This window comes from Oncorhynchus mykiss, chromosome 21 (assembly GCF_057628025.1).
Source record: "Oncorhynchus mykiss isolate SJ-2025 chromosome 21, ASM5762802v1, whole genome shotgun sequence".
Lineage (NCBI taxonomy): Eukaryota > Metazoa > Chordata > Actinopteri > Salmoniformes > Salmonidae > Oncorhynchus > Oncorhynchus mykiss.
Window position 1 is genome coordinate 28,529,679 of NC_143042.1, and position 22,841 is coordinate 28,552,519.

At 42.3% G+C, this 22,841-nt stretch overlaps 1 protein-coding gene across 3 annotated transcripts in view; it reads right to left on the minus strand.

The window, feature by feature from the left end:
* Positions 1 to 1,177: 1,177 nt before the first annotated feature.
* The window catches only part of LOC110500318 (6-phosphofructo-2-kinase/fructose-2,6-bisphosphatase), a 46,149-nt gene continuing 24,485 nt past the window's right edge, over positions 1,178 to 22,841 (minus strand). For 2 of the 3 annotated variants that reach the window (XM_036957705.2, XM_021577623.3), the window contains 9 exons: positions 17,428 to 17,484; positions 17,031 to 17,152; positions 16,603 to 16,810; positions 13,316 to 13,462; positions 13,088 to 13,192; positions 5,397 to 5,526; positions 5,120 to 5,182; positions 4,934 to 4,998; positions 1,178 to 4,616 (listed from right to left, as the gene is read on the minus strand). In XM_036957705.2, the coding sequence (XP_036813600.1) occupies positions 4,557 to 4,616; positions 4,934 to 4,998; positions 5,120 to 5,182; positions 5,397 to 5,526; positions 13,088 to 13,192; positions 13,316 to 13,462; positions 16,603 to 16,810; positions 17,031 to 17,152; positions 17,428 to 17,484 (957 nt within the window). In that variant the 3' untranslated portion in view covers positions 1,178 to 4,556. Of the gene's footprint in view, positions 4,617 to 4,933; positions 4,999 to 5,119; positions 5,183 to 5,396; positions 5,527 to 13,087; positions 13,193 to 13,315; positions 13,463 to 14,257; positions 14,559 to 16,602; positions 16,811 to 17,030; positions 17,153 to 17,427; positions 17,485 to 22,841 lie in introns of those variants that run through there. The other variant, XM_090214346.1, reaches the window with a different exon arrangement.

Genomic DNA, 22,841 nt, shown 5'->3' on the forward strand with positions numbered 1-22,841 from the left:
TCAGCAAGTTGCAACATTGAAATACAGAAATAACCACTTTTCCATAAACAAGCTCTAAATCATGTTTGGTGCACTCTGGATGTCCAATTTTTGCTGCGCTGTCTATTTGAGAGGAAATTAACACTGTGGACAGTTTTCAGCAAGTTTGAACCTTGAAATACAGAAATAACCACTTTTCCATAAACAAGCTCTAAATCATGTTTGATGCACTCTGGATGTCCAATTTTTGCTGTGCTGTCTATTTGAGAGGAAATGAACACTGTTGACAGTTTTCAGCAAGTTGCAACATTGAAATACAGAAATAACCACTTTTCCATAAACAAGCTCTAAATCATGTTTGGTGCACTCTGGATGTCCAATTTTTGCTGCGCTGTCTATTTGAGAGGAAATTAACACTGTGGACAGTTTTCAGCAAGTTTGAACCTTGAAATACAGAAATAACCACTTTTCCATAAACAAGCTCTAAATCATGTTTGATGCACTCTGGATGTCCAATTTTTGTTGTGCTGTTTATTCCTGACGATATTGAACACCTGTGGACAATTTTCAGCAAGTTACAACATACAGAAATAACCACTTTTCCATAAACAAGCTCTAAATCATGTTTGATGCACTCTGGATGTCCAATTTTTGCTGTGCTGTCTATTTGAGAGGAAATGAACACTGTTGACAGTTTTCAGCAAGTTGCAACATTGAAATACAGAAATAACCACTTTTCCATGAACAAGCTCTAAATCATGTTTGATGCACTCTGTTATTTTTACTATCTTCTACAATGTAGAATAATTGTGAAGACATCACAACTTTGAAATAACACATATGGAATCATGTAGTAAACAAATCAAAATATATTTAATATTTTAGATTCTTCAACTTTTTATTTTAGATGACAACTTTGCACACTCTTGGCATTCTCTCAACCAGCTTCACCTGCTATGCTTTTCCAACAGTCTTGATGGAGTTCCCACATATGCTGAGTACTTGTTGGCTCTTTTTCCTTCACTCTGTGGTCCAGCTCATCCCGAGCCATCTCAATTGGGTTGAGGTCGGGTGATTGTGGAGGCCATTATTCTACAATTTACAACATAGTCAAAATAAATTAAAACCCTTGAATGGGTAGGTGTTCTAAAACTTTTGACCGTAACACATTTTAGGGAAGACGCAGATGCAGATAGTGTCGAAGTAACAAACGTTTATTAATAGAACAGGGGGCAGGCAAAACGACAGGTCAAGGGCAGGCAGATGTCAGTAATCCAGATCAGAGTCAGGGTCAGGGCAGGCAGAATGGTCAAAACCAGAAAAACTAGAAAACAGGAACTAGAAACAGACACTGGGGATAATGGGGAAGATAGGTGACACCTGGAGGTGGATGGAGACAAGCACAAAGACAAGTGAAACAGATTAGGGTGTGACAGACCGGTTGTGTATTTTGATTTGTTTAACACTTTTTTGGTTACCACTTGATTTCAAATGTGTCATTTCATAGTTTTGATGTCCTCACTGTTATTCTACAATGTAGAAAATAGTAAAAATAAAGAAAAACTATTGATTGAGTAGGTGTGTCCACACTTTTGACTGGTACTGTACAGTGGGGCAAAAAAGTATTTAGTCAGCCACCAATTATGCAAGTTCTCCCACTTAAAAAGATGAGAGAGGCCTGTAATTTTCATCATAGGTACACTTCAACAATGATAGACAAAATGAGAAAAAAAATCCTGAAAATCACATTGTAGGAATTTTAATGAATTTATTTGCAAATTATGGTGGAAAATAAGTATTTGGTCAATAACAAAAGTTTATCTCAATACTTTGTTATATACCCTTTGTTGGCAATGACAGAGGTCAAATGTTTTCTGTAAGTCTTCACAAGGTTTCCACACACTGTTGCTGGTATTTTGGCTCATTCCTCCATGCAGATCTCATCTAGAGCAGTAATGTTTTGGGGCTGTTGCTGGGCAACACGGACTTTCAACTCCCTCCAAAGATTGTCTATGGGGTTGAGATCTGGAGACTGGCTAGGCCACTCCAGGACCTTAAAATGCTTCTTACGAAGCCACTCCTTCGTTGCCCGGGCGGTGTGTTTGGGATCATTGTCATGCTGAAAGACCCAGCCACATTTCATCTTCAATGCCCTTGCTGATGGAAAGAGGTTTTCACTCAAAATCTCACGATACATGGCCCCATTCATTCTTTCCTTTACACGGATCAGTCGTCCTGGACCCTTTGCAGAAAAACAGCCCCAAAGCATGATGTTTCCACCCCCATGCTTCACAGTAGGTATGGGGTTATTTGAATGCAACTCAGCGTTCTTTGTCCTCCAACCACGACGGGTTGAGTTTTTACCAAAAAGTTATATTTTGGTTTCATCTGACCATATGACATTCTCCCATATGACCATTCTCCCAATCTTCTTCTGGATCATCCAAATGCTCTCTAGCAAACTTTAGATGGGCCTGGACATGTACTGGCTTAAACAGGGGAACATGTCTGGCACTGCAGGATTTGTGTTCTTGGCGTCGTAGTGTGTTACTGATGGTAGTCTTTGTTACTTTGGTCCCAGCTCTCTGCAGGTAATTCACTAGGTCCCCCCGTGTGGTTCTGGGATTTTTGCTCACCGTTCTTGTGATCATTTTGACCCCACGGGGTGAGATCTTGCGTGGAGCCCCAGATCGAGGGAGATTATCAGTGGTCTTGTATGTCTTCCATTTCCTAATACTTGCTCCAACAGTTGATTTCTTCAAACCAAGCTTGCTTACCTATTGCAGATTCAGTCTTCCCAGCCTGGTGCAGGTCTATCATTTTATTTCTGGTGTCTTTTGACAGCTCTTTGGTCTTGGCCATAGTGGAGTTTGGAGTGTGACTGTTTGAGGTTGTGGACAGTTGTCTTTTATACTGATAACAAGTTCAAACAGGTGCCATTAATACAGGTAACGAGTAAAGAAGAAGTTACAGGTCTGTGAGAGCCAGAAATATTGCCTGTTTGTAGGTGACCAAATACTTATTTTCCACCATAATTTGCAAATAAATTAATTTAAAATCCTACAACGTGATTTTCTGGATTTTTTTTCTCATTTTGTCTGTCATAGTTGAAGTGTACCTATGATGAAAATTACAGGCCTCTCTCATCTTTTTAAGTGGGAGAACTTGCACAATTGGTGGCTGACTAAATACTTTTTTGCCCCACTGTATATACAGTACACACACACTCCGGACTCCAACTTTGCTCCTCCTAATATTTATAAATTCCATTATTTTAGATTTGTGTGTGTTGTTGTGAATTGTTTGATATTACTGCACTGTTTGAGCTGGCAACACTACACCCAAGCATTTCACTACACCCACAATAAAATCTGCTAAATATGTGTATGTGACCAACAAAATTTGATTTGATGTGAAAATCCACATCATCACATGTGACACAATTTCACATATGCAATGTCACATGTGAGTTCATGTGTTTTTTCCGTAAGGGGAGTGCTGTCCACGATGCACCATTTTAAAGGCAATTTTGCACATCCCGCGGAAATCACATTGATGATAAACACTGCAGATTTCTAAATTAAAGGTAATCAGAAATTACCTTTATATGTCAAGCGCTCTACAACGCACCTCAGAATGAATCCCAGCCTCAATCAGTCACACCTTTTACATGGCACACCACTTGCAAACAACACACACGGACACGCATGGAAATATGGACCAGACCAGAGCGCAGAATTAAACCAGTGTATGATGATGATGGTTAGACTAGATGATTCTAACACACATGCAGACTACACGATCCTAACACATAGACAGACTAGATTATCCTGATAGACTACATCAGCGTTTCCCAAATTTGATCCTCAGGACCCCAAGGGGTGCACATTTTGTTTTTGCCCTAACACTGATTCAAGTGATCAAAGCTTGATAATTAGTTGATTATTTGAATCAGCTGTTTAGGGCAAAAACCAAAATTTGCACCCCTTGGGGTCTTGAGGACCGAGTTTGTGAAATCCTGGACAACATGATCCTAACATATATTTATTTATTTTATTTAACTAGGCAAGTCAGTTAAGAACAAATTCTTATTTTCAATGACGGCCTAGGAACAGTGGGTTAACTGCCGGGGGAACGACAGATTTGTACCTTGTCAGCTCGGGGGTTTGAACTTGCAACCTTCCGGTTACTAGTCCAATGCTCTAACCACTAGGCTACCCTGCCGGTAGACACATGATCCTAACACACAGACAGACTACATGATCCTAACACACAGACAGACAAATTATTGAATTCACTTCATTCTACTGTCACTAACAGGGTTCCACTGTGAGAGATGTTGCATTGTTTTCTAGCACCGTTTAGACAGAGAATTATAGTGTAGGGTTCATGTAGTCTGGTCCTTTAAACTCCATTTCCCAGCAGTCTCTCTTATTGCTTCACTTAAGTGTCTACGGCAATGGTGTCTCTTCATTGGTTCTCCCTGTATTGTGTCGCAATATCGTAGCTCTCCTCTCCTCCTCCAGATGTCGTCTGGGACCATCAGTCGACCCTCTCTCATCCTCTCCTCTCCTCCTCTATATGTGGTCTGGGACTGTCAGTAGTGCCTCCTCTGGTTCTCTGTCCACGTCAACATTCTGAAGACAGACGGAGAGAAAGAGAAGGTGTGATGATGTGTGTGTGTGTTTGTGTGTGTGTACCTGCAAACTACGCTTGGTGAGGTTCTGCAGGATTTTGTTCGAGGTAGGGCTTGGTGTGGGGACGTCACTGCATTGGCTCTCCTGACAACCAGAGGGGCTTAAGTATGATCCACAAATGAGATTTTCTGACAGTTCAAGGCTTTTAAGCCAGGAGTAGGTTGCTGCTAGACGCTTTTAGTACATATGAGGCGGTACGAGGGTTGGATTTGGAAATGGGAACTTTATATGTAGTGTGTGCACGTGTGTTGGCTCACCACTGGTTTGTCTCTGTGTGTGTTGACTGCTTCAATGTTGAGGAAGATGGACTCAACCTTACAACCTGAGAAAAATAATAGAGACCCCAGGACTACAGCTGATTTAGTATATCAATTAACATTATCATTGTTAAATATTTCTACTTAAATATTCATAGGGAGAGAAAGAGAGAGAAAGAGACCGACCGTAAGCAACTGGGGTGAGTTTTAGCACCGTGTGGAGAGGACACTTCAAATATGGCAACTCCGCTGGAGGGAGAGAGAGATGGGAGAAGAGTGGAGAAAGTTAAGAGGGGAGTGGAGAAAGAGGAGAGAGAGATAGATGGGGATACAGAACTCAAACATTTCTTCTGACTGACAGATGGATAATTTCAACATTGACAGAGTTCCAAAGGTTCCCAAGCTGTGTGATAGTGGTATATGGTATAGTAGAGGCTATGGGATTGTGGTTAGACCGTCTTACCTGCACTCTTATCAAGGAAGTAAGCTAGCAGACAGCGCATGACAGCCTGGTGGCACACCACCAGAACATTCTCCTGTCTCTCTAGTTCCATGATCACCGGCTCCAGACGTTGCACCAGGTCCTCATACGACTGACACACACACACACACACACACACACACATAATATATATGAACATTGCACACACACGCACACGATACACACATTATACATACATTATACACTACATGGCCAAAAGTATGTGGACACCTGCTTGTCTAACATCTCATTTCAAAATCATGGGCATTAATATGGAGTTGGTCCACCCTTTGCTGCTATAACAGCCTCCACTCTTTTGGGAAGGCTTTTCACTAGATGTTGGAACATTGCTGTAGTGACTTGCTTCCATTTAGCCACAAGAACATTGGTGAGGTTGGGCACTGATATTGGGCGATTGCTTTGTGCACGTGGGCATTGTCATGCTGAAACAGGAAAGGGCAATTCCAAAACTGTTGCCACAAAGTTAAAATCAAATCAAATATTATTTGTCACATACACGTGTTTAGCAGATGTTATTGGAGGTGTAGCAAAATGCTTGTGTTTGTAGCTCCAACAGTGCAGTATAATCTAACAATTACACACAAATATAAAATAAAGGACTGGAATTAAGAATGTATAAATATTTGGACGAGCAATATCAGAGTGGCATAGACTAAGATACAGTAGAATAGGATAGATACAGTATACATACATATATATATATACAGTGCCTTGCGAAAGTATTCGGATCCCTTGAACTTTGCGACCTTTTGCCACATTTCAGGCTTCAAACATAAAGATATAAAACTTTATTTTTTTGTGAAGAATCAACAACAAGTGGGACACAATCATGAAGTGGAACGACATTTAGTGTATATTTCAAACTTTTTTAACAAATCAAAAACTGAAAAATTGGGCGTGCAAAATTATTCAGCCCCCTTAAGTTAATACTTTGTAGCGCCACCTTTTGCTGCGATTACAGCTGTAAGTCGCTTGGGGTATGTCTCTATCAGTTTTGCACATCGAGAGACTGACATTTTTTCCCATTCCTCCTTGCAAAACAGCTCGAGCTCAGTGAGGTTCTCGATTGGATTCAGGTCTGGACTTTGACTTGGCCATTCTAACACCTGGATATGTTTATTTTTGAACCATTCCATTGTAGACTTTGCTTTATGTTTTGGATCATTGTCTTGTTGGAAGACAAATCTCCGTCCCAGTCTCAGGTCTTTTGCAGACTCCATCAGGTTTTCTTCCAGAATGGTCCTGTATTTGGCTCCATCCATCTTCCCATCAATTTGAACCATCTTCCCTGTCCCTGCTGAAGAAAAGCAGGCCCAAACCATGATGCTGCCACCACCATGTTTGACAGTGGGGATGATGTGTTCAGCTGTGTTGCTTTTACGCCAAACATAACGTTTTGCATTGTTGCCAAAAAGTTCAATTTTGGTTTCATCTGACCAGAGCACCTTCTTCCACATGTTTGGTGTGTCTCCCAGGTGGCTTGTGGCAAACTTTAAACGACACTTTTTATGGATATCTTTAAGAAATGGCTTTCTTCTTGCCACTCTTCCATAAAGGCCAGATTTGTGCAATATACGACTGATTGTTGTCCTATGGACAGAGTCTCCCACCTCAGCTGTAGATCTCTGCAGTTCATCCAGAGTGATCATGGGCCTCTTGGCTGCATCTCTGATCAGTCTTCTCCTTGTATGAGCTGAAAGTTTAGAGGGACGGCCAGGTCTTAGTAGATTTGCAGTGGTCTGATACTCCTTCCATTTCAATATTATCGCTTGCACAGTGCTCCTTGGGATGTTTAAAGCTTGGGAAATCTTTTTGTATCCAAATCCGGCTTTAAACTTCTTCACAACAGTATCTCGGACCTGCCTGGTGTGTTCCTTGTTCTTCATGATGCTCTCTGCGCTTTTAACGGACCTCTGAGACTATCACAGTGCAGGTGCATTTATACGGAGACTTGATTACACACAGGTGGATTGTATTTATCATCATTAGTCATTTAGGTCAACATTGGATCATTCAGAGATCCTCACTGAACTTCTGGAGAGAGTTTGCTGCACTGAAAGTAAAGGGGCTGAATAATTTTGCACGCCCAATTTTTCAGTTTTTGATTTGTTAAAAAAGTTTGAAATATACAATAAATGTCGTTCCACTTCATGATTGTGTCCCACTTGTTGTTGATTCTTCACAAAAAAATAAAGTTTTATATCTTTATGTTTGAAGCCTGAAATGTGGCAAAAGGTCGCAAAGTTCAAGGGGGCCGAATACTTTCGTAAGGCACTGTATATATATATATATATATATATATGAGATAAGTAATGTAAAATATGTAAACATTATTAAAAGTGGCCAGTCATTTCAAGTCTATAGGGCAGCAGCCTCTAATGTGCTAGTGATAGCTATTTCACAGTCTGATTGCCTTGAGATAGAGACTGCAAAAACAACTTCTCGGTCCCAGCTTTGATGCACCTGTACTGACCTCGCCTTCCGGATGATAGCGATGTGAACAGGCAGTGTGGCTCAGGTGGTTGTTGTCCTTGATGATCTTTTTGGCTTTCCTGTGACATCGGGTGCTGCAGGTGTCCAGGAGGGCAGGCAGTTTGACCCCGGTGATGCGTCGGGCAGATTGCACCACCCTCTGGATAGCCCTGTGGTTGCGGGCAGTGCAGTTGCCATACCAGGCGGTGATACAGCCCGACAGGATGCTCTCAATTGTGCATCTGTAAAAGTTTGTGAGGGTTTTAGGTGCCAAGCCAAAAGAGGCACTGTTGTGCCTTCTTCACCACACTGTCTGTGTGGGTGGACCATTTCAGTTTGTCAGTGATGTGTACGCTGAGGAACTTGAAGCTTTCTACCCTCTCCACTGTGGTGCTGTTGATGTGGATAGGGGGGTGCTCCTTCTGCTGTTTCCTGAAGTCCACGATCAGCTCCTTTGTTTAGTTGGCATTGGGTGAGAGGTTTTTTTCCTGGCACCACACTCCCAGGGCCCTCACACCTCCTCCCTGTAGACTGTCTCGTCATTGTTGGTAATTAGGCATACTATTTTTGTGTCATCTGAAAACTTGATGATTGAGTTGGAGGCGTGAGTGGCCACGCAATCATGGGTGAACAGGGAGTACAGAGGGGGCATCCTTGTGGGCCCCAGTGTTGAGGATCAGCAAGTGGAGGTGTTGTTTCCTACCTTCATCACCTGGGTGCGGCCCGTCAGGATGTCCAGGACCCCGTTGCATAGGGCAGGGTTCAGACCCAGGGCCTCGAGCTAAATGATGAGCTTGGAGGGTACTATGGTGTTGAATGCTGAGCTATAGTCAATTAACAGCATTCTTACATAGGTATAATTGTCTTGTCCAGATGGGATATGGCAGTGTGCAGTGAGCCCTAAATTGCACTAGATTGCATCGTCTGTGGATCTATTGGGGCGGAAAGCAAATTGTGGGTCTAGGGTGTCAGTTAAGGTAGAGGTGATATAATCCTTGACTAGTCTCTCAAAGCACTTCATGGTAACAGATGGTCATTTAGTTCAGTCACATTTTCTTTCATACATTTTTGTCCAATTCAGGGGGGGTATTCCCTTACTTGGGTACAGGAACAATGGTGGGCATCTTTATGCATGTGGGGATAGGGAGAGACTGGGATAGGGAGAGATTGAATATGTCTGGAAACACTCCAGCCACCTGGTCTGAGCATGCTCTGAAGATGCGGCTTAAGATGCCATCTGGGCCGGCAGTCTTGCGAGGGTAAACACGTTTAAATGTGTTACTCACATTGGCCACGGAGAAGGAGAACCCACTGTCCTTGGTAGCAGGCCACGTCGTGGCACTGTGTTGTCCTCAAAGGGGGCGAAGAAGGTTTTTAGCTTGTCTGGAAGCAAGAAGTCGGTGTCCGCGACTTGGCTGTTTTTCCCTTTGTAGTTCGTGATTGTCTGTAGACCCTGCCACATACGTCTCATGTCTGAGCCGTTGAATTGCGACTCCATTTTGCCTTATGGCGGGAATAACTACACTGTTTGCGATTCGGCCATATTCCCAGTCACCTAACATGGTTAACAGAGCCATGAACACCCTCATATGAATCCAGCTCCTCCTCTCCTCTCTCTCACATAACCGAAACCCACTCCAATGCCCATCCAGTCAGCAGAGAAATAACCATGGCAACCTTAGACCTGTCAGTGGTGGGGACTCCCATCTGGTGTGCAAAATAGAGGAAGCACTGGAGTAGGAAGCCACAGCATTTAGATGGGTTCCCATCATATTTTTCCGGGAGGGACAAATGGTCATTGCTGACCTGGGTGGACTGCTGAATGGACTGGTGTGCTGGCTTGCTAGATTGACTGGTGGTAGAGTATCCTCCGCTAGCCTCTCGGATATATTTGAAACGTTGAAGACTGCGAAGAACCTCTTCCATAGCCTTCCCCAGTTGCGCCAGCTGGTTATGGTGTTGATGAAGTAGGTATCCCTGTTCGTCGACCGTCCGATTAGATGTCCTGATTTCCTACTGCTTCCATTTGTTGAGGCAGTAATCTGTTACGTAGACGCTGGGAGTCGGTGCAGGTGGTGAGTTTAAAAATAAACAAAATATGGAATAATACAAGAAACAAGAGAATACTTCCTGGGAAATAAACCTAAGTGAGTGCCAGATATAGGTGAGGTAATGAGTCCAGATGTGGCTCATCATGAGGAGCAGGTGCGCATAATGAATAATAATATTTGCCAGGACCGGTGGACAGTAAATCGGCGACGTTGAACACCGGAGAGGGGGAGTGGGAGTAGACGTGACAATGACGCTACAAGCTTGGCACACCTGTATTTGGGGAATTTCTCCAATTCTTCTCTGCAGATCCTCTCAAGTTCTGTCAGATTGGATGGAGAGCGTTGCTGCACAGCTATTTTCAGGTCTCTCCAGGGATGTTCGATTGGGTTCAAGTCCGGGCTCTGGCTGTGCCAATCAAGGACATTCAAAGACTTGTCCCAAAACCACTCCTGCGTTGTCTTGGCTGTGTGCTTAGGGTCCTTGTCCTGTTGGAAGGTGAACCTTCGCCCCAGCTCTTGAGCAGGTTCTCATCAAGGATCGCTCTGTACTTTGCTCCTTTCATCTTTCCCTCGATCCTGACTAGTCTCCCAGTCCCTGCCGCTGAAAATCATCCCCGTGATACTGCCACCACTAAGCTTCACTGAAGGGATGATGCCAGGTTTCCTCCAGACGTGATGCTTGGCATTCAGGTAAAATAGTTCAATCTTGGTTTCATCAGACCAGAGAATTTTGTTTCTCATGGTCTGAGAGTCTTTAGGTTCCTTTTGGCAAACTCAAAGCGAGCTCTCGTGTACCTTTTACTGAGGAGTGGCTTCCATCTAGCCACTCTACTATAAAGGCCTGATTTGTGGAACGCTGCAGAGATGGTTGTCCTTCTCGAAAGATTTCCCATCTCCACAGAGGAACTCTAGAGCTCTGTCAGACTGACCTTTAGCTTCCTGGTCACCCTGACAAAGGCCCTTCTCCCCCGATTGCTCAGTTTGGCCCGGGCGGCCAGCTCTAGTAAAAGTCTTGGTGGTTTCAAACTTCTTACGTTTAAGAATGATGGAGGCCACTGTGTTCTTGGGGACCTTCAATGCTGCAGAAATATTTTGGTACCCTTCCTCAGATCTGTGCCTCGACACAATCCTGTCTCAGATCTCTACGGACAATTCTTTCGACCTCATGGCTTGGTTTTTGCGCTGACATGCACTATCAACTGTGGGACCTAATATAGACAGGTGTGTGCCTTTCATGTCAAAGCAATTGAAATTACCACAGGTAGACTCCAATCAAGTTGTAGAAAAATAAAGGATGATCAATGGAAAAAGGATGCACTTGAGCTCAATTTCTCATAGCAAAGGGTCTGAATATTTCTGTAAATAAGGTATTTCTGTTTTTATTTGTTTTACATTTGCACATTTTTTTTTTAGAATACAGCTGTAATGTTCCAAAATGTGGAAAAAGTCAAGTGGTCTGATTATACAGACATTATATCTACACACAATACACCCTAACCCTATGGTCACTGGTTCCAAGCACTGCACCAAGTCCTCAAACACTGAGACTACACAGCCAAGTATATCCGAACAAATTATGAAAGACAAGCATTGTAATTTTGAATTCCATAAAGTGAGTGTGGAAGAGGTAAAAAAAAGGATTGTTGTCTATCAACAATGACAAGCCACCGGGTTCCTACAACTTGGTTAGAATATTACTGAGGATGATATTGCCACTCCTATTTTCCATATCTTCAATTTAAGCCGACTAGAAACTGTGCACCCTCAGGGTTAGAAGGAAGCAAAAGTCATTCCCCTACGTAAGAATAGTTAAACCCCCTTTACTAGCTCAAATAGCCGACTAATCAGCCTGTTTCCAACCCTTGATCGTGTTTGACCATACAAAGCTATATTACAGTAAACAAATTGACAACAGACTTTTAGGACATTCAACAAGCACAGCATTTACACAAATGACTGATGATTGGCTGAGAGAAATTGATGATAGGGGGCTGTTTTGTTAGATTTCAGCGTGGCTTTTGAAATTATCGATCATAGTCTGCTGCTGGAAAAACGTACGTTTTATGGCTTTACACCCCCAGCTATATTGTGGATAAATAGTTACCTGTCTAACACAACACAGAGGTGTTTAACCTTTTCATGCATGAGTTCCAAATATATCTAACTGTTGCCACAGCGTGAGTTTTTTTATGTGCATGATGTTAGAATCCACTCACAGTTCCAAAATGTGATTGTGACTCAACAGAACAGTTAACACGCGCTGGCCTCAAACATAGGCTGTTTCAACTTGTCAATTTAAAAATATTTTCTAACAACAGTTTCAATTGAGGTGTGCTCCTCATTAATTCACATGAGAAAGTAGCCTATTTCACTGCTTTGGCAACAGCTATTGGGGGATCCATAGAAAATGCAAATAGGACTGAAAAACATACATTATATACACTGAGTCTACAAATCATTAAGAATATCTGCTCTTTCCATGACATAGACTGACCAGGTGAATCCAGGGGAAAACTTTGATCCCTTATTTATTAAATCCACTCAATTAAGGGGAGGAAACAGGTTAATAATGAAGGATATTTAAGCTTGAGGCAATTGAGACATGGAATGTGTATGTGTGCCATTCAAAGGGTGAATGTGAAAAACAAAAAACATGTCTATGAACGGGGCAAGGTGGTAGGTGCCACCGTTTGCACAGGGCAAGCATCCAATGTGGAACACTTTCATAATTAGGGCACTTTGCTTTTATTTCCAGCATTATCCACTGGTGTTGCTGCAGGTAGAATATCTCAGGAAATGTTCTTTAATTGACATAAACTGTCTCCAATCAATCAATCAATGTCTGATTGTGAATGTGTATTTTGCTGGGGATATTATTTGTGGATCAGTGATTCTACACCTTACCTTGCTCAAGCTGATCCTTTTCAATGGACTCAGGAGTTAGAGCTAAAATGTTGTCAATTAGAGTCAGTATCAACGAAACCGACAATGGAAGTTTATTGTAGCATATTCTGGAGGTAGTCCCGACTGGGAGTCAAACCTGGATCCAGCTACTGTCAAGCCAACACTTTTAACATTACTACACACAGTATACACATAGCATACAAACATTATACTCTCACTCCTCACCTCTCCCTTGGGGTAGCGGTAACGGTACTTGTTTTGGTCTCTCAGTGCAAACTCTTCTGGGTAGTGGTCTTGGATCTCCTCATAGGTCATCTCCTCACACACACCCTGACATGCAGGACAGAGAGGTTACACATACACCCCACCCCCTCCTGACAAACAGGAAAGAAGAGAGGTACACACACACACACACACACACTAAACACACACTAAACACACGCACACACTTACTGCGTCTATCTCGTTGAGGGCCTTCCACTGTTCGTAGGGGACTCCCAGACCCTCAGCTGTCTGGATGGTTCTCTTCATGTGGCTGGTCCACACCTTCAAATCTCTGATACACTGGCTACGTATGTACCCTCCTAGAGCACTGGCAAACTACACACACGCACGCACACACACACACACACTTTAGATCTCTGATTCACTGGTTACGCGGGCCACCCCAGACATTTTTGTTTTAACCCTAAAAGGTGAAAAATCTGTCTAGATAAAAAATCTGTCGATCTGCCCTTGAGCAAGGCACTTATTAGCTCTAATTGCTCCAGAGTCGCCAACAATTGCTGATTCATACTGTGACCCCATTCTCTAAGGGTGTCTCAGGGTGAGTGGGATATTTAAAAAACACATTTCCAGTTCACACCACACACTTTTATATTTTACACATTTGTACATGTGTGAAACAGGACAAAAATAAGCATTTTTGATTCGACGTCCTCCGGATGTTGTCAGAATTATTGTGTAAGTCTATGGAAGGGGGTGAGAAACATGAGCTTCTTCAGTTTTGTATTGAAGTCAATGTACCCAGAGGAGGACAGAAACTAGCTGTCTTCTGGCTATACAGTGGTGCTACCCAACAGAGTGCTGTTGAGGCTACTGTACAGTAGAACTTCATGGCAAAACTGTTTTTTTATCAATTATTTGGTGACATGTGAATATCTTTAGTGTAGCTTTATCTAAAAAGGATACACTTAAGTGTTAATAAAACAATTGTATGAAAAGGGGATGGTCCTCCCCTTCCTCCTCTGAGGAGCCTCCACTGCTGGTTACGCATGTACCCTCCTAGAGCACTGGCAAACTACACAAACACACATGTATGCATGTATGCACACACACACACCTTTAGATCGCTGATACACAGGGATTCAGAGATCTGGGTTTCCCAACCTAGATGTTTCACTTTTTTTTCAGCAAGTGTTTGACTAATTGAATCAAGTGTGCCAGTTTAGGGTTAAACAAAAATGTGGAATGTCTGGGGGAGCCAGAGGAAAGGGTTGGGAAATCCTGTCCTAGAGCACTAACAAACCACACACACACACACACACACACACACACACACACACACACACACACACACACACACACACACACACACACACACACACACACACACACACACACACACACACACACACACACACACACACTTTAGACTTTGATACACTGGCATGTACCCTCCTAGAGCACTGGCAAACTACACACACCCCAATCTCTTAAATTGTTTCCTCCTAGGGACAGACCAGTATCCTATTTAAAAAAAATCTTAGGGAGTAGATCAGCTTGTAATTGTCTGCATCATTTCCAATTTCCCATATTTTGGGGAGTAAATATATAAATATTATATATTTATTTATATATATAAACTTTAAAAAAATATTTTTTTTTTCCTTAATTATTTTCCCTTAACCCTACCATCCCTCCCCTATTTGGAGTAAACTAATGGACAACAATACTTACAGGCTGACTACACCACTCGTGCGTGAGCATTGCAAAATCAATTTTGAAATCTATATTGATCAATTATTGCACCCACACTGCTCGAGCGCGCCTACGAATGTCTGCGTTGCCAAGGGCTAAACTAGAAGTCAGTTCTATTTCTGAAGCGGATCGCGCTGCAAGTCCTGCCTCTCCCATCTTCTCATTGATTTATAGAAGCAGGTAGCCAACATGCCATCTCCTTATTGGTTTTACCCACGTAGGTGACTGAAGATGAATGAGGTCCGTGGCAGAAATGCACCTCATTTATGAAAGTTGCCAATCGCAATTTAAAGTCAAGAGAAAAAAAAGCCTGGAGGGATGAGAGATGACTAGAAAAGATTCAGTTGACTGTTTTATGTGTGGATTAATTTGTGGAGTAGAGGACCTTGTGCATTTCAGGTAAAATAAGAACTCATGTTTATTTCCCAGGACAAATTAGCTAGCAACAGCAATCTAGCTAAATAGGACAAATTAGCAAGCAAGTGCACGCTAAATTGCCATCAATGTTTAATGCTTTTCAACCTGTCCCCAAATTAATAGAATTGGTCCAGAGTTTGTTTCAATATTTTAACCTGCGTGTCATGATGTGTCCCCCGTGGTATGCACGATTTCACACGATGGTGCTCAAGCCGGTTTGGTTCCGGGTTAGGCTTCTACTTCCAGCTTATACATACTATAAACATTTTACGGACACAGTATATATGTTACAATAGTTATCTTTTGCTTGATTTTAGTCCCATCCTTCAGCTCCTCTCGTCTCCCATCTATTTTTGAACACCATCCAGTTTTGATTCATATTTGCCATATATTTTTCAACTGTGCTGTTTCACAAAAGTTCTGAACCTTTCTAGTCTCAAAGATTCTACTGATTCTAAATAAAATATATATTTTTTAATTATATTATTGATCGAGTGACTATGATTTTTTAAATCGCCCAGTGATCTTTGCAGAATTCGCTCCAGGTAAATGTTACAACTCTTCAGCCATTCCTGAGCCTTCGACCAAAAACAAGCCACATATGGACAGTACCAAAACAAATGATCTAATAATTCTGTCTCTTCGCAGCAAAATGATGGTGGTATCCCCCTAAAATATAACATGCCATTGGTTAATTTAAATTGAAAAACTCTTTGAATCCAGCATTGTTTTGTGTATCGGGTTCATAAACCATGTACCATGTAATCGGTACATCGAAAATGTCTTCCCAGCTATATTGCAATCTATATGGCACAGCTGTCCATTTTTTGGAAGATAAATGAAACTGGTATACTTTTTTATTTATCACAAATTTCTTTAGCTAATTTTGATCTTCAATGCAGGGCCTACAGACAAGACCCTTACTTGTATCCTACCTTTTTCCCTCCTAGAGACAGACCACTGCCCTACCTTTTTCCTCAAGGGGACCAACCCCAGTCTCCTATCTTGCTTTCTCTATCTTGCTTTCTGTGGATAGACCAGTCTCCTGTCTTGTTTCCTCCTTGGGGACAGACCCGAGTCTCTGGCCTTGTTTCCTCCTGGGAACAGATCAGTCTCCTACCCGGTTTCATCCTAGGGGCCGACCCCAGACTCCCACCTTGTTTACAGACCAGCCTCTTACCTTGTTTCCTCCTGGGGACAGACCAGAGTATCCGGCCTTGTTTCCTACTGAGGACAGACCAGTTTCCTACCCGGTTTCCTCCTAGGGACCGACATCAGACTCTACCTTGTTTACAGACCAGCCTCCTACCTGGGTTCCTTCTGGGGACAGACCAGTCTCCTACCTTGTTACCGCGTGGGGACAGGCCAGAGTCTCCTCCAATGCGTCCCACAAGGTTGAGTTCACTCTCTCCGTGGCGGGTCAGGTAGATGAACCGCGGCGCTACATGTATGTTCATCAGGTAATAAACAATACGACTCTGGATGTGGTCCTGCACACGGTTCACCAGATACCTGCTGCCAACATTAAAGATCTTTATATATGACAGACTCCTAGAAGAGGGGAGAGAGAATGGGAGGGGGAGGAGGGAGAAAAATAAATGGGGCAGGGGGGGAACAGGGAGAGAGATGTTAAATCCCTTTACCCAATCCACTAGATTCCTGCTGCCTATGTTGAAGATCTTAACATACGACAAACTCTTAGTGGGGAGGAGAGAGAGAGAGGAGAGAAAGAGAAGTGTCAGAGTCCTGTGTGTGTATGTGTGTTTGTTACCTGTCCTTCTCATCGTTCAGGGATATGTATGTAACTTTGTAACACTCAATCCTCTTGAGGAAGTCAGCGACCGCCTCCTCTTTATCACAACCCGCGTAGTCTGGACTGCTCAGCTTCACTTGCTGTACACACACACACACACACACACACACACACACACACACACACACACACACACACACACACACACACACACACACACACACACACACACACACACACACACACACACACACACACACACACACACACACACACACACACACACACACACACACACACACACACACACACACACACACACACACACACACACACACACACACACGAGAGATCAGTACAGACAGACACACACTCACAGGTGAGATTAGTACACTTAATAGAAACAGAAACATACTTTGATATTCTCAGCAATGATCTCTGGGTCGTCACACAACGACTCTATGAAGAAGACCTGTGGAAGGAGAGAGGGAGAAAAAATTTGATTGGAGAGATGGACAATGACACACATTTCCACACAGATTAAGCTATTGATTTACACACAGCTACAGACGTGATTTTGAGCTGCTCCTTGAAAAAGCATTTCACTGTTCCTGGTGCAAAAATACTGTGCTATCCCTGAGCTCGAGTGAATTACACTACTAAGCTGCTAATGAATGTTCCATGCCAGGCCATGGAAATCGATTCTAATTGTAGTCCATGTGGGTTTTAAAACACTATGAAGCGCAGCTCTGAACAGTTGAATCTGAGAGCTGATTGATTCTCTGCTAGACACTAATAAAAGGCCCATGATATCTGGCCCTGTTCCCTCTCTGAATCGTGGCACTGGACGCATTAGCAGGATTCTTTCTCTTCACAGCTGGCTACTTGAATATTGCAGCTTTTGTTGACAATTTCAATACCTTTTGGAAACAAAACACGTTATTTAAGGAGGATGGGATCCACCCAATTAATTTGGGTTCCTGGAGCCTTTCACATGTGGCAGCTCTGAAAAAGTGACTGTAAGCTCCAAGATATGCTAAGTTAATCAGTAGCTACAAGAGGGAGACCTCTGTAATTAGCCCCTACAATACTATCAACAGGCTTGTAATCTAGCTATCGTACTGCATGTGCTCATAAGCATAGAGGTGTTGTACAGTACATTCGGAAAGTATTCAGACCCCTTGACTTTTTCCATATTTTGTTACGCCTAATTCTAAAATGTATTAAATTGATTTTCCCCCTCATTAATCTACACATAATACCCATAATGACAAAGCAAAAACAGGTTTCTAGACATTTTTAAAAATACCTTAAAAATAAAACCTGAAATATTACATTTACATAACTATTGAAACCCTTTACTCGGTACTTTGTTGAAACACCTTTGGCAGCGATTACAGCCTTGAGTCTTCTTGGGTATAAGGCTACAAGCTTGGCACACCTGTATTTTGGGGAATTTCTCCCATTCTTCTCTGTAGATACTGCTGCACAACTATTTTCACGTCTCCAGAGATGTTCGATGGGGTTCAAGTCCAGGCTCTGGCTGGGCCAATCAAGGACAATCAGAGACTAACCACTCCTGCTTTGTCTTGGCTGTGTGCTTAGGGTCATTGTCCTGTTGGAAGGTGAACCTTCGCCCTAGTCTGAGATCCTGAGCGCTCTGGAGCAGTTTTTCATCAAGGATCTCTCTGTACTTTGCTCCATTCAGCTTTGCCTTGATCCTGAAAAACATCCCCACGGCATGATGCTGCCACTACCACACCTTTATTTAACCAGGTAGGCTAGTTGAGAACAAGTTCTCATTTACAACTGCGACCTGGCCAAGATAAATCAAAGCAGTGTAACACAAACAACAACACAGAGTTACACATGGAATAAACAAACATACAGTCAACAACACAATATAAAAAGCCTATATACAGTGTGTGCAAATGAGGTAGGATAACGGAGGTAAGGTTATATATAGGCCATAGTGCCGAAATAATTACAATATAGCAATTAAACATTGTTGTGATAGATGTGCAGAAGATGAGAGTAGAGGTAGTGGGGTGTAAAGGAGCTAAATCAATAAAATAGATAACAGTATGGGGATGAGGTAGTTGGATGGGCTAATTTCAGGTGGGCTATGTACAGGTGCAGTGATCTGTGAGCTGATCTGACAGCTGGTGCTTAAAGCTAGTGAGGGAGATATGAGTCTCCAGCTTCAGTGATTTATACAGTTTGTTCCATTCATTGGCAGCAGATAACTGGAAAAAAAGGTGGCCGAAGGAAGAATTGGCATAGGGGGTGACCAGTGAAATATACCTGCTGGAGAGCGTGTTACGGGTGAGTGCTAATATGGTGACCAGTGAGCTGAGAGTTATAGATGACCTGGAGCCAGTGGGTGTGGCGATGAATATGAAGCGAGGCCAGCCAAAGAGAGCATACAGGTCGCAATGGTGGGTAGTATATGGGGCTTTGGTGACAAAACGATAGACCGCATCCAATTTGCTGAATAGAGTGTTGGAGGCTATTTTGTAAATGACATTGCCAAAGTCAAGGATCGGTGGGATAGTCAGTCTTACGAGGGTACGTTTGGCAGCATGAGTGAAGGAAGCTGATTCTAGATTTAATTTTGGATTGGAGATGCTTAATGTGAATCTGGAAGGAGAGTTTACAGTCTAACCAGACACCTAGGTATTTTTATTAAGTCACATATTAAGTCAGAACCGTCCAGAGTAGTGATGCTTGGCAGGCGGGCAGGTGTGGGCAGCAATCGGTTGAAGAGCATGCATTTTGTTTTACTTGTATTGAAGAGCAGTTGGAGGCCACGGATGTAGAGTTGTATTGCATTGAAGCTCGGCTAGAGGTTAGTTAACCTGTTGAATCTAGGGGACACTATTTTCATTTTTGGAAAAATAACGTTCCCAAAGTAAACAGGTTATTTTGTCAGGACAAGATGCTAGAATATGCATATAATTGACAGCTTAGGATAGAAAACACTCTAAAGTTTCCAAAACTGTAAAAATATTGTCTGTGAGTATAACAGAACTGATATTGCAGGCGAAAGCCTGAGAAAAATCCAATCAGGAAGGGACTCTTATTTAGAAAGCTCTGCGTTCCTATGCGTCCCTATCAACCAGATTCCTTTTTCTATGGCTTCCCTAAATGTGTCTAGTGTCACAATACATCATTTCAGGCTTTTATTTTGAAAAATGAGCCTGAACGACGACATTGGTCAGCTGGAGGCTCTCAGAGTGATATGTGCGTAATAGACAAATGCGACCATTGTTTCTCTCTTTCCTACTAAGAAGCCACCTGTCCCGGTTGATATATTATCAATTAGATATCTGAAGAACACCTTGAGGATTGATTATAAACAACGTTTGCCATGTTTCTGTCGATATTATGGAGCTAATTTGGAATATTTTTCGCCGTTTTCATGACTGTAATTTCCGGGCAATTTCTCAGCCAAACGTGAAGAACAAACGGAGCTATTTTGCCTACAAAAATAATATTTTGGGAAAAAATGAACTTTGGCTATCTACCTGGGAGTCTCGTGAGTGAAAACATTCAAAGTACATCAAAGGTAAACAATTTAATTTGATTGCTTCTCTGATTTTCGTGACAAGGTTGCCTGCTGCTAGCAATGCATAATGCTATGCTAGTCTATGATAAACTTACACAAATGCTTGTCTAGCTTTGGCTGTAAAGCATATTTTGAAAATCTGAGATGACAGGGTGATTAACAAAAGGCTAAGCTGTGTTCCAATATATTTCACTTGTGATTTTCATGAATAGGAATATTTTCTAGGAAGATTTATGTCCGTTGCGTTATGCTAATTAGTGTCAGGCGATGATTACGCTCCCGGACCCGGGATGGGGTGTCACAAGAACAAACACGCCCCCATAAAGAAAATAAGAATTTTAAAAAAGTGATCCCCTGGTTCGACTGTGATCTTGCAGAGTTACTCGGCACAAGCGTGCCAGGATGACTGGCTCTCGTTCAGGCAAATGAGAAATAAGTGCATTCAGGCTTTCCGGAAAGCCAAAGTTAGTTACTGTAAGGAGCAGTTCTATCTCTGTGGGTCTAACCCCAAGAAGTTCTGGAAAACAGTTAACTTCTTCGGGGTAGGGGGCAGTATTTGGAAGTTTGGAAGAATGAGGTGCCCCAAGTAAACTGCCTGTTACTCAGGCCCAGAAGCTAGGATATGCATATAATTGGTAGTATTGGATAGGAAACACTCTAAAGTTTCCAAAATGGTTAAGATAATGTCTGTGAGTATAACAGAACTGATATGGCAGGCAAAAACCTGCCAATCTATCAAGATTTTTTTTTTCACCCTTGATTACTATGGCTGTCAGTGGGAATATAAAAGGAAGTCCTTCCAGATTGCAGTTCCTAGGGCTTCCACTAGATGTCAACAGTCTTTAGAAAGAGTTTCAGGCTTGTTTTTTTTAAATGAGCTAGAATTTGTAGTTTTAGTAAGTGGCTCCCATTTTAGCTGTAGTGTTTGTTGCGCGTTCCGGGGTGTGTGCGTACTTCGTTATTCATCTCCGGTCATGGTCTCCTGTATTCTCAGTCTTAAATTGTATCATTTATTTACATATTAGGGTACCTGAGGATTGATTAGATTGTTTGATATGTTTGGAAGAAGTTTATTGGTAACTTACGGGATTCATTTGTATGCATTTTGAATGAGGGAAACCGGTGTATTACTGAGTCTAGCGCGCCAATGAAACATACTTTTTTGGGATATAAAGGACTTTATCGAACAAAAGGCCCATTTGTTATGTAGCTGGAACCTTTGTGATTGCAACCAGATGAAGATCTTCAAAGGTAAGTGATTTATTTTATCGTTATTTCTGACTTTTGTGACACCTCTGCTTCTAATGCTTTTGTGTGTGGGGCGCTGTCCTCAGATAATCGCATGGTGTGCTTTCTCCCTAAAAGCCTTTTTGAAATTTGACAACGCGGCTGAATTAACAAGAAGTTAACCTTTTAAATGATGTGTGACAGTTGTATTTTCATGAATGTTTAATATTACGATTTCTGTCATTTGAATTTCGCGCTCCGCAATTTCCCCGGATGTTGGCCAGTTGGGACGGTAGCATCCCAGTGATCCGTAAAAAGTTCAAGACCTGGAGAATAAACACTCCTCCTCACAGCTGCTCATGTACCTTAATAAAGTTGATGATGTGGTTGTTACTGACAAGAAGCACATGGCTGAGCTCTTTAATCACCACTTCATTAAGTCAGGATTCCTATTTGACTCAGCCATGCCTCCTCGGCCATCCAATATTTCCTCATCTCCCACCCCTTCTAATGTGACTAGTCACAATTTTCCTCCCTCTTTTTCCCCTCCACTACAAAGTTTCTCCCTGTAGGTGGTCACTGAGTCCGAGGAACTAGAGGAGCTCCTTAAACTTGACCCTAAAATAACTTCTGGGTCAGATGGTTTAGACCCTTTCTTCTTTAAGGTTGCTGTCCCTATCATCGCCAAACCTATCTCTGACCTTTTCAACCTGTCTCGCCTCTCTGGGGAGGTTCCCATTGCTTGGAAGGCAGCCACGGTTCATCCATTATTTAACTTCTCTAGGATAGGGGGCAGCATTTGGAATTTTGGATGAAAAGCATGCCCAAATTCAACTGCCTGCTACTCATCCCCAGAAGATAAGATATGCATATTATTAGTATATTTGGATAGATGACACAATGAATGTTCTAAAAAAAGTTTGAATCATATCTGTAAGTATAACAGAACTTACATAGCAGGCAAAACCCTGAGGACAAACCATTCAAATAAAAAAAATGTTTGAGGTCACCCTCTTTTCAATGGGATTTCATTG